This window comes from Alosa alosa, chromosome 11 (assembly GCF_017589495.1).
Source record: "Alosa alosa isolate M-15738 ecotype Scorff River chromosome 11, AALO_Geno_1.1, whole genome shotgun sequence".
Taxonomy (NCBI): Eukaryota; Metazoa; Chordata; class Actinopteri; order Clupeiformes; family Clupeidae; genus Alosa; species Alosa alosa.
In genome coordinates, this window is record NC_063199.1 from 11,515,914 (window position 1) to 11,529,727 (window position 13,814).

General features: G+C 39.5%; 1 protein-coding gene across 1 annotated transcript; it reads left to right on the top strand.

The window, feature by feature from the left end:
- Positions 1–7,381: 7,381 nt before the first annotated feature.
- Positions 7,382–9,942, top strand: LOC125303602 (iroquois-class homeodomain protein irx-3-like). The gene is made up of 2 exons (XM_048257439.1): positions 7,382–7,774; positions 8,200–9,942. The coding sequence occupies exons 1-2, from the start codon at positions 7,562–7,564 to the stop codon at positions 9,160–9,162; spliced, it is 1,176 nt and encodes a 391-aa protein (XP_048113396.1). The 5' UTR covers positions 7,382–7,561; the 3' UTR covers positions 9,163–9,942.
- Positions 9,943–13,814: the final 3,872 nt, after the last annotated feature.

Genomic DNA, 13,814 nt, shown 5'->3' on the forward strand with positions numbered 1-13,814 from the left:
TCAACATTTTTTATGATGTTTAAAATGTTTAGTTTTGTGTCCAATGGAACACAGTCACTCCAAATACTGTGTAACCAAAGAGAAAATGCAATATCAAATACACCACAACAAGGTTTAGTGTGGTTATCATTTCCTAGCTACTTTTAATCTGATTATATTTATTCAGCAATATTACATTTTATACAAACTTCATGCCAATGCAAAGCAATGAATGTGTGAACAAAAATCCCAAGAGTTGTGTATTAATATATAGATATGTAGGCCTACTGTATAAGCCTAGCAGGAACTCCACTATCTAATGACAAGAGTTGCTATCAGTCCCATAGAAGTATTTCATCAAGGTGAAAGAGCGGATAATGTCTCTGCAGACAGGAGCGTTTCATCAGCTGTGGAGTTGGAAATCCTCTTACCGCTAAGCAGGGAGATACCCTTCATATACACTGTTATGAGGTGAGGGGAGACTGTATGGATGCTGAGGTTCCGAGCTGCTGTTCACATGGTGGCTATGGTCTTAGTTTACAGTACTACATACACAGTGTTGCATTTGCATACATTCATGTGGCAGGCTCTTTTGTGTCTCCTGAACACCTGATGACTGTGCAGCAATCCAGATTTCCAAACATAGAATACTAGTGTCATATCATAACTCAAAGCATGTCTTTTGGTGCCACTGAAAAGCAAAGTTTTCCATCAAAAATTTGATTGCTTGCCTAACCCATTTAACTATTTATGTAGATAGAACATTGTCATAGGCTTTGGTAAATCCCAGCCACCTCATAGTACTTGGCATCTCAGGCACTTGAAAAGAGATGACAATGAATACATAATCTCCTGCCTTAGTTAACAGTGCACACCAGTGGTGCCTGAGTTAAGTGGCGCTGCTTCAGTGAGAAGCGCAGTTCTCCTCATTTCTTCCCTTTTTCTCTTCTGTTGTGTTGTTCTGTAATCTACCAGTCATGTATGTGATTGGATTTCAGCTCAACAAAAACCTAAAATTACATACCTATTGTGCGGAAGCTAAACCCAGTTAAGCAAGGAGTATGGTTGGGTGCTAACTGCTCTTCTGGTGGAGGCTGGTTGAGATCCAACCCTCCTCTTCACTGGCGCTGGGGAACTGCTAATGGGATTAGCCAGTCTTAGCTCCCCAGAAGCATGGACAGACACATTCAGCTTGACAAATGGAAAATAATGGGGAGTGTTAGGCAGACGAAACCCAGGTTTTTGGGCTGCCCCTGTCATAGAAACGCAAAGCACTGTGCCAAAAAGAGTAACTTCTGTAGTAGTGGAAACGGCAAGGCTCCTCATAGCCCTGATTCAGACCCATCCGTCATGCTTCCCAGTAAGGCTGCACTCATGCTGGAGTATCACAAAGAGAAAGATAAGATAGGGTGTGACTAATGTGCCACACAATATCTAATTCCACATCTCAGATAAAGAGAAAAACGCTGCCTTAGAGCTGGAATAAATATTATCTGTACAGTGACCATGTTAAGAGCACAAGCTACAGAAGTTCTGTGTTAATAATGGTGTAAGTGACCATGTCTGTTTTGCTGCAGTAATGCTTGTTAACAGATATTTAAAGTGTAACTTTTTCCTTGCAAAAACATTTACAACACTCAGTTGTAGCATCATGTCAGTGGAAGAAATAATGGATTCTACACCACCTCAATAATATAAATACATTAATGCCAACAGGACCATGGTCATAACCAATATAAATCCCTGTACTGCTTGTTTATTTAGGAAGGGGGAAAATGGTTTTGAAATTATACTAAAGTGACATTGACAACTGTAGGATCAACATCTGGGTCAAGAATACTGTCTCATCTTATATGTTCACTTTGGCCTGGCAGTATCTCAGAACTTAACCCCTCAGACCTTTATGGACACAAAACGCCTCATATATTCTGTTAACAGACACTGCTTTTCCAGAAAATGCAACTTAATTTATGACAGAATAAACACTTAACTATTCACACATGATAAGCTAATTCCATTCTGGCAGTAACATGTAAATAATGTTGCTGCTATTCTTTAAATAGAAATTCATCTCAAATAATAGCTTATATCCAGGTAAAACAAACATGGACCATGTGAACAATATGAACCTGCTATACACAGGTGGATCTACAACTAGAGTCAGCTGCCATGGCTTTTGCGACCATCCTGTGTCTTGTGTCATTTAGCTGACCTTACAGTAACCAGTTGTCTCCACTCTTTGGAGACTACCCAGCAGAGTGGCAGGATTATCTTATTAATGAAGGCCTTGGAGGCCTTGTCACACATGTCTTATTAAAACTCTCTACGGACTGCATCCCTTCACCACACATATTGTCAGACACTTGCTATCAGGTGTGCGTGCGTGCGTGCATGCATTGAAAAAAGATTCCATAGACAGGCTAATACAGCTGTTAAACAAACAGTTTCCATTCCCAGTCTTGGGAACCTGTAGTCAAAAAGTCACAAGACATACAAATTATTGGTAGTGGGGACTTTGCTGGAAGATGTTGGTTTCCCTGTGAGTACCGGTTCAGTAGGAAGACAAATTGCTGTTATTGTGTGGTCTGCCAGAGTGCAAGCCCAACCTGCAGCGGGCAGGAAAGCAATTAATCTGGAAGTGAGCAGGAGAGCATCTGGCCAGAGAGATGGAGTCTCCCTCCACCGGCGCTGCAGACTGGAGAGGAGACCACAGCACACTGCTTATTGTACATTTCAATTAAGGGCTTGTTAACACTCTTTATCTCAACAGTCACAAAATTACCATCGCAATGCATTTTGCAGGAGGAGGGAGAGAACTGAAGGGCTGATGATTGTGGCTGAAATGAGAACTGGGTGAGCGTTGGGACTCGCCGAATAGATTCCGAGGAGGCGGCATGTTGTAATAGATCTGGGCTTGGTCGCTAATGGTTGTTTAATATGACCATCACTGTTCCCAACTCCCCCAGCACACTGGGAACGCTCGCCAGCGCACCCCCATCCCCACCCCCAATCCTCTTTAACACTCATTCAAGATGACAGGAAAAATGAAAGCATTTGAGCTCTCAATGGAAAAAGTAATCATTGGTACATTATCCTCTGCTTGCCCTATCATGCTAATGCCGGGCAGAAATGTCACCAAAATGTGGTTAAGGGCTGACGCCGTGTTGTTGAAGCGCTGCTACTGGGATGATTAATAATAATAAATAAATATAAAATCTTCAATTTGTATGTAAATGCACTGAGGGTTCTCACATCACTGTCTGCTGCTACCTGCGTCTGGAGACAGATCATAATAAAGTGAAGCTTAATGTGGTAATTATGGGCCTTGATCATGATTCAACTGGCCTGCAAGAGTAGAGGGGCCGGATCCACAGAGCTCTCTGCCACATTGTCTGCTCACAGACGCTCCACGCGCTGTAGGTGTTTGGCTTCATGGATTTCACTTCACATCTCGATGTTTATTTGATTCTTGTGTAGACTCATATGTTTTGCTTCTTCAAATTCTCGGATCTTTTCATGCAAAAACTTCCACTTTTTTATACGTTATTATATTCTCGAATCATGGACCAGTACACTTTAGATATCTATAACAATTAGCATATAAAACACACAATATGTAGACACTTTGCCTGAGGATAGAACAATTTTGCCTCTTTCTGTGAAAGTTCATTCCCATCACAAAGGAATGAAAATCATGCACCTGCATCTCTAATAGCTTCAGACAGAAGACATTCAGGTCTGCTTATCTCCTGACTCACTGTAAATAAGTCTGCTTTGTATTAAATTGGATTTCACAGATCACCAAGGCTAGCAAAATGCTTCCACTCAAGTGTACCTCTTCAGAGAAACTTATCAACATCTTTAATAATATTTGGCATAACTGCTGCATTCATGCAATGCCTTTAAATCAATAAATAACATATAAATATTAATAGTTTTGAATTGTGGAGTTGGAAGACAGGTCCGAAGAGTGGAGTGGAATAAACCTAAACCCTATTGAAAAGAAAGCTTGAGTTAACTCTTATTCATATTTAAGAATGTTATGATAAAAGAATGTGGAAATGAAAAATATAGAAGAAAGAAATCAGGACGTAGGCACCAAACGTAGACCAGTAATGCAGAAAGTAAGACAGAATTGAAAGATTTTCATTTAGTGTCAATAATCCAGATCCAGAAACTGTTTTAATTACAAATGTTTGGACATTTTAGCTTCAAACTTGTTGGAAAATATTGCATCACTCTTTTTCCATTCTAGACTTTTTTCATTCTTCTATAAAATCACTTGTCATGGTTAAACATTTGTCTGGGATACCCTCTGAGTAAGTTACTACTGCAAGATGCGCTTCAACTGCAATACTGTATGTCTGTATTCAATTTCAATGTTAGTTGGCTAGTGGCTGGGAAAATACACATTTATGTGATACGGGTATATGATGTTCATCTTCAGTCACCTTAACCAAAGGCTATATTTTCCTTTACCCTATTTAATGTTGACATACATATTTATATGACCCAATGAGATTTACGCATAATATTTCACATCATAAATTATTTCTCTATAATCTCTATAATCTTATCAGTACAGTATGACCTTCTCACAAACGTTTCCAACTTTGACTTTTTCCTCTGTCTTCTGGAGCTATCATCTTAAATCATTAGGAAACCATCTTTAGCAAACCTCACAATAGTTTAAGAAGAAGAAGTTTCACAGGAAACCTTCCAGGGTATAAACTAACTTTTTAGCACTTCATTTTGTTATTTTGTCGAAGTGTAGCGATTAGATAACTCTTTTCCATAGAGTGTGTGTTGTGTTGGACATTTTCAGGGAATTGTCTTAATAGCCCATGTGGGTGTCCTCAGTGCCACACCACACTAGATACAGCATTCATGAGTCCAGGGGATGGACTGCAGACCCTAAACTGTTGGTTAGCATAGTTGAATTCATGTCGTACACGAGGTAAATGTTTTGGCCATTTTTTGTTTTGGTCATTACTTGTCTTCACAATTCAAACAAATGCAGACCATGCAGCTTGTTTCTGGATTTATCATTTTTTTTTCGAGGATAATTGTTTACAAATGTTACTGTGTTTTGTGTTTTAGTGATTTTACTGTTTTAGGAATGTGGAGATGTTACTGTTTCATTTTGTTCCTGTCCCATATGTTTCAACTTGTATCCAAACGCTGATGAATATTGCTGCTTCTATAAACATGTGGGAGAAAAGCCTTTACTTCCATTTGTCTCATCCAAAGAACTTGAAGTTGTAATTAAATCATTAAATTCTTGTCCATGCTTCACAGAGCATGGAGAAATTAACTTCCCACCAACCTCATTTTGTATTTGAACACCAAATAATGATTTTCTGCCCATCTAATTACAAACCTAACATCTGATCGCACCAACATCCGAAGGGGATTAGCAAAAGCAAAGGCATTAGACCTCATTACCAGCTTGAGTGCAGAATTATTGCCTCTTGTAATTGGATGGTGAGATTTATATACAGATCAGGCAGGTCTCTGTAATACTGTAATAACAAGCTTCATTGGTCAGCCACTTATCTGAACTTCACAGGAAAACAAAACAAGTGCCTGAGCTGAATAAGCATCTCATTAACCTGTAACCCTTAGCACAGCTGGAACATTCATGTTTACATTAAGGCCAAATGGATTCATCCATTTCTGCAGCTCACTGTAGTGCTCCTGTGCAAACAGTCTGTTTCATTTATTTAACGGAGGTAATCTAGGCCAGAGAGAGAGAGGGAGGAGGGGCTGAAAATGAGCCGTCTCTTCAGCTTGGCTGAACATATCTATTACTTAAGGCTAACTGGCTGTGAAACTACCCATTTGGAGGGTTCTAACGGGACACTTGCTTCTCACTAAAGGAGTGTATTGGATCTGGTGGAAATGAGAGACAGAATTACAGATTATCAAGCAGATATTATTTTTCTGCTTTTGTTTCTTTTCAAAATACATAATCTAAAGTATTAATTGAGTCTAAAAAAGAGATGTCCAGAAACCCCTTGGAAATAATTGTATTATTTAAGTTCATATGAGGTTACACGTTACAGCCACAATCCAGCAGTGAACTTGAATTAATCAATGTTACATTATGTGACAAATGTGACAGTTGTGCTACATATTTACATTGAGCTATGTAAATACATACAAATCACCAGCTGAATGGATGAATGATGGGGGAGCACTTAAATGTAAAAAAACAAACGTAGACTTAAACGTCAGTCCGTCAGGCAAATGGCACTGCAGCCTGATTTGTCAGTGTACTGCAAGGGTTTTCCTACTTGCTGTACACTGTACCTCTAATGACAAAAGTTACTGGGTCTGTGTGTGACTCTTTTTCTCACAAGGTCCATTGGTGCCATGCTCCTGTTTGGGTGAGATTCAGAGGACTGCATACTCGGCTGTTCACCTCACTGTTGTCCAACACCACAACAGTGCAGCTGCTCTCGACTTCAAATGTGTTCCTGCCTAAACTAGTATTGCATCAGGCTCATAGGGACTAACATGTGGACAAGTCAACCCAACATGTTTGGCCGTTCTGCCTGTGATGAACCACTTTCTTATCTTCCTTTTCCCTCCCATTAGGCAGGGTTGTGGTGGTAAAATAAGAGATGGGTAAACTTTGAATTCTGTGATCACGGTAAGGTATGTGCCATGTGGTATCAGATTTTTTTTTTTTTAAAGCTTACAGAACATATTTGATGAAGGTGGAGGTTATTGTCCAATGTTTATAACCATGCCAGTGGTATTAAATGGTTCCTAGAGTGTTGATGTGTGTACATATTGTAAGTGTGGATAATACAGTGTGATTTTTTAATGTTAAAAGTTGCAATTGGTGAATGAACTGTTTTGAGAAGTGGATAAACTCTAATAAGAGGTGGATAAACTCTTATCTCTGACATTTTTTAGAGGTGGATAAACTGCATTTCCTTGTGTTTAGCCTCCACTACATCCATGGTTACAGGGAACAGGATCAACCATATTGCCACAATAGTGCTGGGACATCTTCACACCCACCCCTGGTAAACTCAGCAATAACAATTGATATAGATAGGTAACAATTATGTGTTCTAAAACTAAATGCGATTTAGTTAAACTGTCAGGAAGTGTACCATGAACTATGAAAACATAGTCTACCATTAAGTCATTTTAGCATTCCTGTTCAAATTCAGAATCACTATCAAAACATAAACATAAAGTTGTGAATTATGTACCTGCACAAAACACGTTCATTTTGGCCATTGGACAGCTTAGCAAAAGCGCGAGTATGCAACAGAAGAACAAACAGGAGGGGGTGCGAATGTGTGGCTTTTAGAAAACGGGGAGGAGTTTCGTATGGAACAGAAATGTCACTCACACCAAACGCTCTCATGTGAGGCAATCTGCGACGACCTGACCCCCAAGTAGGCAGATCAATTGCAAAGTCAGGGAGGAGAGTGCAAGGGGAAAGCGCTTCATATCGCTCTCAGAGACAGACGTTGCCGTTTTACTTAACCGTTGTAAATTGGATCACTTTGTCAAGGGAGATTCTGGACTCTTTGCGGTGGCTGCAACCTATGGTGTGACCATGTCCCTTCCCCAACTGGCATATCAGTATATAGGACCACCGTGCTCTTCTGAGCGCCACGGCGTAGTAAACGGCCGAGCTGGTGCGGAGTTTAGTCCGTCCGGCACCCTGTCCAATGTGTTATCCACGATGTACGGAGCACCTTTCGCGGCCACACAAGGATACGGCGCTTTTCTCCCGTATTCATCAGACATTGCTCTTTTAAATCAGCTGGTAAGTTGACTGTTTATTTTTTTATTCTTAAAACTAAGTCAGTCAGAATAATTATTGTAATTGTTTTTGTTTCTCCCTGAGGTAGTAGTCTAATTTATAGCCTATTTGAGTGGCCTACTATTGTTTGGCACCACTCATTTTGCCCACCGACTTAAGAGCTGCGATGAAAGTAGACTATACGTGCAAACGTATGTCTCTGTGGCCAACTTTTATAGTGCATGACCAGGTTTAATAGCTGTTAGTTATCACAGAGGCCTCTGTTCTGCTCGTGTTCTTATAAAACAAATTGCCTTTGTTGAATAAATGCGAATTCAAATTTTTAAATGAGCTACAATTAAGCAAGTGTGTAGACTAAATTTGAATTTATAAGATGTGTGTGACAATGCAGTTTTTCTCATTTCTCTATCCCCCTCTAACTTCCACAGGGCGCTCATTATGAACTCAAGGAAGCTCCTGGCATGCAACACCCAGGACTTTCACATCACCCATCGCCGTTTTATCCATACGGCCAGTGTCAGTTTGGCGATCCGAATAGACCCAAAAATGCCACGCGGGAGAGCACGAGTACACTGAAGGCCTGGTTGAGTGAACACAGAAAGAATCCGTACCCAACAAAAGGCGAAAAAATTATGCTGGCCATTATCACTAAAATGACTCTAACTCAAGTGTCTACTTGGTTTGCCAATGCCAGACGGAGACTCAAGAAGGAGAATAAAATGACCTGGGTTCCAAAGAGTCGAACCGATGAAGAGGAGAATGGATATCCAAGCGATAACGACAGGGAAGGAGATAAAGAGGACGACGAGGAAATTGACTTGGAAAATATTGACACAGAGAAAGTAGAAAATAAGGACGATTCAGATTATCAGGAGGATGTCAACTCTGAAAGGAAACTAGCTGATAAAAGCGATTCTGAGTTATCCGATGCTAACGAGGACATACCCAGACATGACGCAAGATTCATAGAGCATTCTATAAAAGAAAGCAAAAATATTCGCGTGGTCCCAGACAAGCAAGAGAGCAATCGTTTGGTTCAGCCAAGTGTTACACAGTCCAGCGATAAAAGTAAAGCTAACCATGAACCACTGCACAATAACTCCACTCCTCCACAAAAACCAAAAATTTGGTCTTTGGCTGAAACTGCAACAATGCCGGACAACCCTCGAAAGTCTCCACAGCTTAACAGAACCTCTGCACTTGTTACCCATCCGGTCCTAACTCCACAGAAACCCCTCTCCAGTACAGTCGCGAAACTTCCAAACTGGACAAAACTGGCGTTTTCATCGCATCACATCGCTTTAAACGACCATTATCTTGAACTTGCAAAGCAGGTGTCTTTGAATAAAAACCTCTTATACAGACATAGAGATGAGAAGGATCACAGTTAGATTTCCCACTGGATTCATGGACTGTTTTGAATGTGTACGCTTTACCACTCAATGAGTTTTAAGTAAAATAATGGGATTCAGTGGGATTTTGATTAATTTATTTGTATTGTTTTTTTTTTATATATATATATTTCAGTAGCCTACCATTTGTGGAAAATGAATGAACAAAGTATTTTATATTATGAAGAGATTGCAATGGAAAAAGATGAGGTATCATATCGAATGTTGATGTCAAGTTTGTGTAACCGACTTCCATATTCTAAAACCACTTTTTCACACAAATAACACCGTTCTATTCTGTGGGGGCCTGACTTGTCAATACAAAATGATGAGAGGTTGCACCCTAAAATTAAGAGTATTATTCTAGGCCATCCCCAAAACAACATTGTGCCTTTGAAAATATCAAACATAAATTTGTAGCCTAAATGAAAAATCCTGCATACGCGTTTGTTATTTTTTGTTTCTATATTGCATAAATTTTAAATGGATTGTTTTCCTGATTTATCACATCAAGAAGGTTAGTGCTCGGTAGACTAATCGTTGTTAGGCCTACCTCAGAGATTCCGAAAAAAGGCTAATCTTGAAATTGCAAGCATGCCCGGCGGGCAACTACAAAATAAATGTTTTTTTGTTTTTTTATATAAATGATGCGTCTTGAGCCTACACAATATGTAAATTCATGTTTAAATGGGTTTGTTCATAGGCAAATACAAAGAACTTGTATAAAATAATCTGTGAAAGCTTTATATTTTTGTTATTAAAATGTTGCAAAATGTTTCATTCCTATTCTCATTTTTGGGATAAATTAGGCTAATCTATATCCTACAGCCTAACACCGTTAAATATCTCAGAATTCTTTCTCTGTTGACGTTTCTTCATCAATAGCCTATGGCTGATTTTGTAACTCGAATGCTAGCTCAATTTGTTTGTATGGCACCGGTGGTGGAGGTAACCCTAACTAGTTTTATATATGCTAACTGGTCCTCTGTTTTCTATGATTGCTTTCAACCCTTACCCTACACACTATGACATATATAACCCCCAGCCTACCACCTGACGCTCCAGCTCCCTCTACAGTCTTAACCGAAGACGAGCTTCCTGAGCGCAAAGAAACAATTTGGACATCATTCCATCGCGCTGATGCACTGCGCATTTAGCTTCTCCATGGCTCCAAGGCATTATGGAACAACAGACGCAATCAACATCCAATAATACAATTACAGAAAACAGAATAATATTGACTTGGTATATCCATTCAGCTTTCAATTTAGACCTATACTTAACCTACATAGATTTGAAGAGGAAATTAGGAAATTGTGCTTTGGCTGTAGGGATTACAGCCACATACGTATTCTTACGTCACTTATTAATGTGGGATGTGGGCAAAAAGGCTATTTGGTAGCCTATTTGTGTGATATTTCTGTAAGCATAGTAATAGGCTGTTGGTTAATTTTTTTTTTTTTTAATAAATTGGGAATATTTCATAGAGACATAGCCTATACATAACGAAGTAGGTTAAACAGAACAGCATCTTGGCTACACTACTTTTATTGGCTGCACAGTGAGCATTTGCCTTTTCAGAATTTGCTGCTTGAAAAGAGAGAGAGAGAGAGAGAGAGAGAGAGAGAGAGAGAGAATCAAGAGATTTCTTGGCTCTTGATGACTGACTTCACAGGGGTAGATGCTTCCTCTGAGTCACAAAGGCAACTCAGGTTTTGAGGACAAGGCAAAGTTCTGCACGGCTGAAAGATTAGGCCTATACACCTTTCTTTCAAAACTCTCGGATTTCTTTCATTTATGGAAGTCTACCTTTTTATTGTCAAATATACAAACGGGAAAGAGACATAGGACGATTGGGTCGATTATTTTGTGCTGTTTTCCTGATGTTTAGGAGATTAGACAATATTTAACATTAACTGATGATACAGGAGTAAATATGTACTGTGCGAAATTGACAGAGCATTTCTAATATTTGAGAAGACTCCAGCACTATTAATTCACGCAATTGACGTTGTCACAGTTTTCTCAGTCGCTTTAAGCATTATAGAATCATTATTAATGTTTGCACAACAGTATATGCATTTCTCGAAACAATTTGTGCAAACTGCACCAGTGGATTACCTGCAAAAGCATGTAACATGGTCAAAATGCTTATGGCTCAAAAGAAAATATAGGCTAGCAACATTTCAGTGCCATCAGAATGAGCATGTCCTGTGTCATTTGTTTAGAACAAGATATAGTCCAAATGCATTGCCACTATGGGAAACTGTAGGAGATCAGACAGGAGTCATATTTACTGTGTACTTTAACACTATTTGAATGTATTTTATTGTCATACATTTTTAAAAGACCAGACATTAAATTATGGCAGGTCTTACCAAAAAGTGAATAGAAATGGCAAAATGATACTTGACACTTTTGAATGTAATGAACCTAAGCCTAGATATTTTGGGATTTGCATTTGATAATGTAAAACAGCAGACATTTGTACACAATGAGAAATTGCTTTTAAGGTATGCACAATGCACAAGTGACTTCTTGATGTGGAAGTTGAACAAGTTGTTTCAAGAATTTCAAGAGAAAAACTATAAGATCACAGCAGGAAACATCTTGGAATATTATTATTGTTATTTACAGAATAGGGTCTGCATGGTATTTGTTTTTTTTTAATGATACACTGTCTATTCTTACTTTGATTAAAGCTCTACCTTCCCCTTGTTCCAGAAAAGGCAGCCAGAGTGAGTATAACATTGCCCTTAACATTCTGAGCAGTGTTTATGATTCGCCATCTTGGCCCAGAATTTAGACACCCTCTGTGAGCTAATAAGACAGTTTCTCATTGGCCTGTGTAACTATGATGAGAGAAATGTAACAGGACCTCTACAATTTCAACACAAGGGTCCAGCTCTTCTGAAAATCTGGAGAGCACTCCGGGAGAAATATATTATGAATTGCATGGTCAGAACCACAAATAATACTGAGGTTTAAAAGACCACATGGATTCACATCATTGTGCAAAGACAATTTCAGTCAAATTACTAGAAATATTCAATGTGTTTAAATAACATGCAGAAATGTCCAATACTATTCCAATTATAGATCAGATGTTTGTGTCTCTGTATGATGGGAAGAAGAGAGGAAGCAGAGACACAATTGGATCCATGAGATTATTTTCCTTAAAAATTACATCATGAAAAAGTTGACAATTCTCAATATAGGCCTATCTATACAACAACTGAAATAACACTGGTTCCAATGTAATGATTTGAGAGCATATTCTTCCCTGCTTTTCCCAGATTCATGTTACCAATTCTTCATAATCGGTTGTGGCTAAATAAGGACGTACGTACCCAAGGAGAATTTCAGTAGAAGTTTTTAGCAGTGTCTCAGATCCTGTATCTAATATATATGTGGCTGTGGATTGTACTCTACATTCTGTTCATCAAAAGATGATTTGGTCTAAATGTAGTGTTTATTTTATTATTTTCATTTACATCCACCAGTGACCAATGACATTGACATCTACATTTCCACACCACGCAGCAGTGCTGTTGCCATGAATGTTCATCATGTTCAGAACTCTGGTTGGATGAAGGCATAAGGGGTCATATCTCTTCTCCACTTTAACAGAACAGGCTACACCGTTTTACAGCATTCCCAAATGTTTACAAAAACACTCCCCTCCACTACCCCTCTCAAACATTGTCTGTGTGCAAATTTTAACTGAGTTAATCACTTAAGGAATCTGTCAATGAAGGATTCTGAGGTGTGAGGGATAGATGGCATCGGATCTATTGTTCCTTCCCTCAGTGCTGTCTTGTTTGGCCATGTTTTGAACTGCTGATGTGGGACGTGCGGCCCTGACTACTGTGCTGTGAGTGACACCCTGTCACGGCCAAGCCACCTTTGGAACACATGTGGACACCGCCACAGGAGCTGTCCAACACCCTTCACACACCAACGCCAAATAGCCCTTCCAGGATGAAGATGTGCAGCTCTGGCCCTGTGGCACCACCGTGCTACATGACCCAGGAGGGAAGGGGACAGGGCATGGCCCACCCTGTGGAAGAACACACCGCGCTGCTCTATGTCCTAACACACAGACTCTAATGAAACGCTAGCTCACAGCCATGCACTCATTTAGACTGGATGCATGCACCTACAAATAGCTGCATGTGCTAATACAACAGTAAAGCCTGTAATTGAATTGTTGAAGCTGACAACATGATAAACATAGCAATATGCATAAACATAACAACATTTGAATATTCATATATATTTACTGTATGTATGTCTGTATGTGTTATACATTAGTCTCATTCTGCAACCTTAAAGGCTCTGTGGATCACATATCAATGTCCCACTTACACTTTGTTCATTTTGATAAAGTCACAGATAAAGTGCCCATCATTTTGCTTGGCTGGGCATCGAACATGCCGTGCAGGTTGAGCTCATCACCTCTGGATCAGCCACTGAAGGGGTGCCTAATCTCCCGGGCTAATTTACTGACATTCATCTGAAATACCTTTCCCCTCCCTGTCCAGCTCTACCGCAATTACCCTCCACTTTCACTAAATAATCTGTAAGCTCTTCAGCAGCAGAGTCATTCAAATGAGGGGCTCACTGTAGGGGGTTTATCACGGGCAGTTCAC

Excerpts from the sequence above, each read along its gene's own strand:
- LOC125303602 (XM_048257439.1), top strand. The coding sequence starts at position 7,562 with ATGTCCCTTCCCCAACTGGCATATCAGTATATAGGACCACCGTGCTCT. Across the intron at positions 7,775-8,199 it reads TTGCTCTTTTAAATCAGCTG|GGCGCTCATTATGAACTCAA; the intron begins GTAAGTTGACTG and ends TAACTTCCACAG.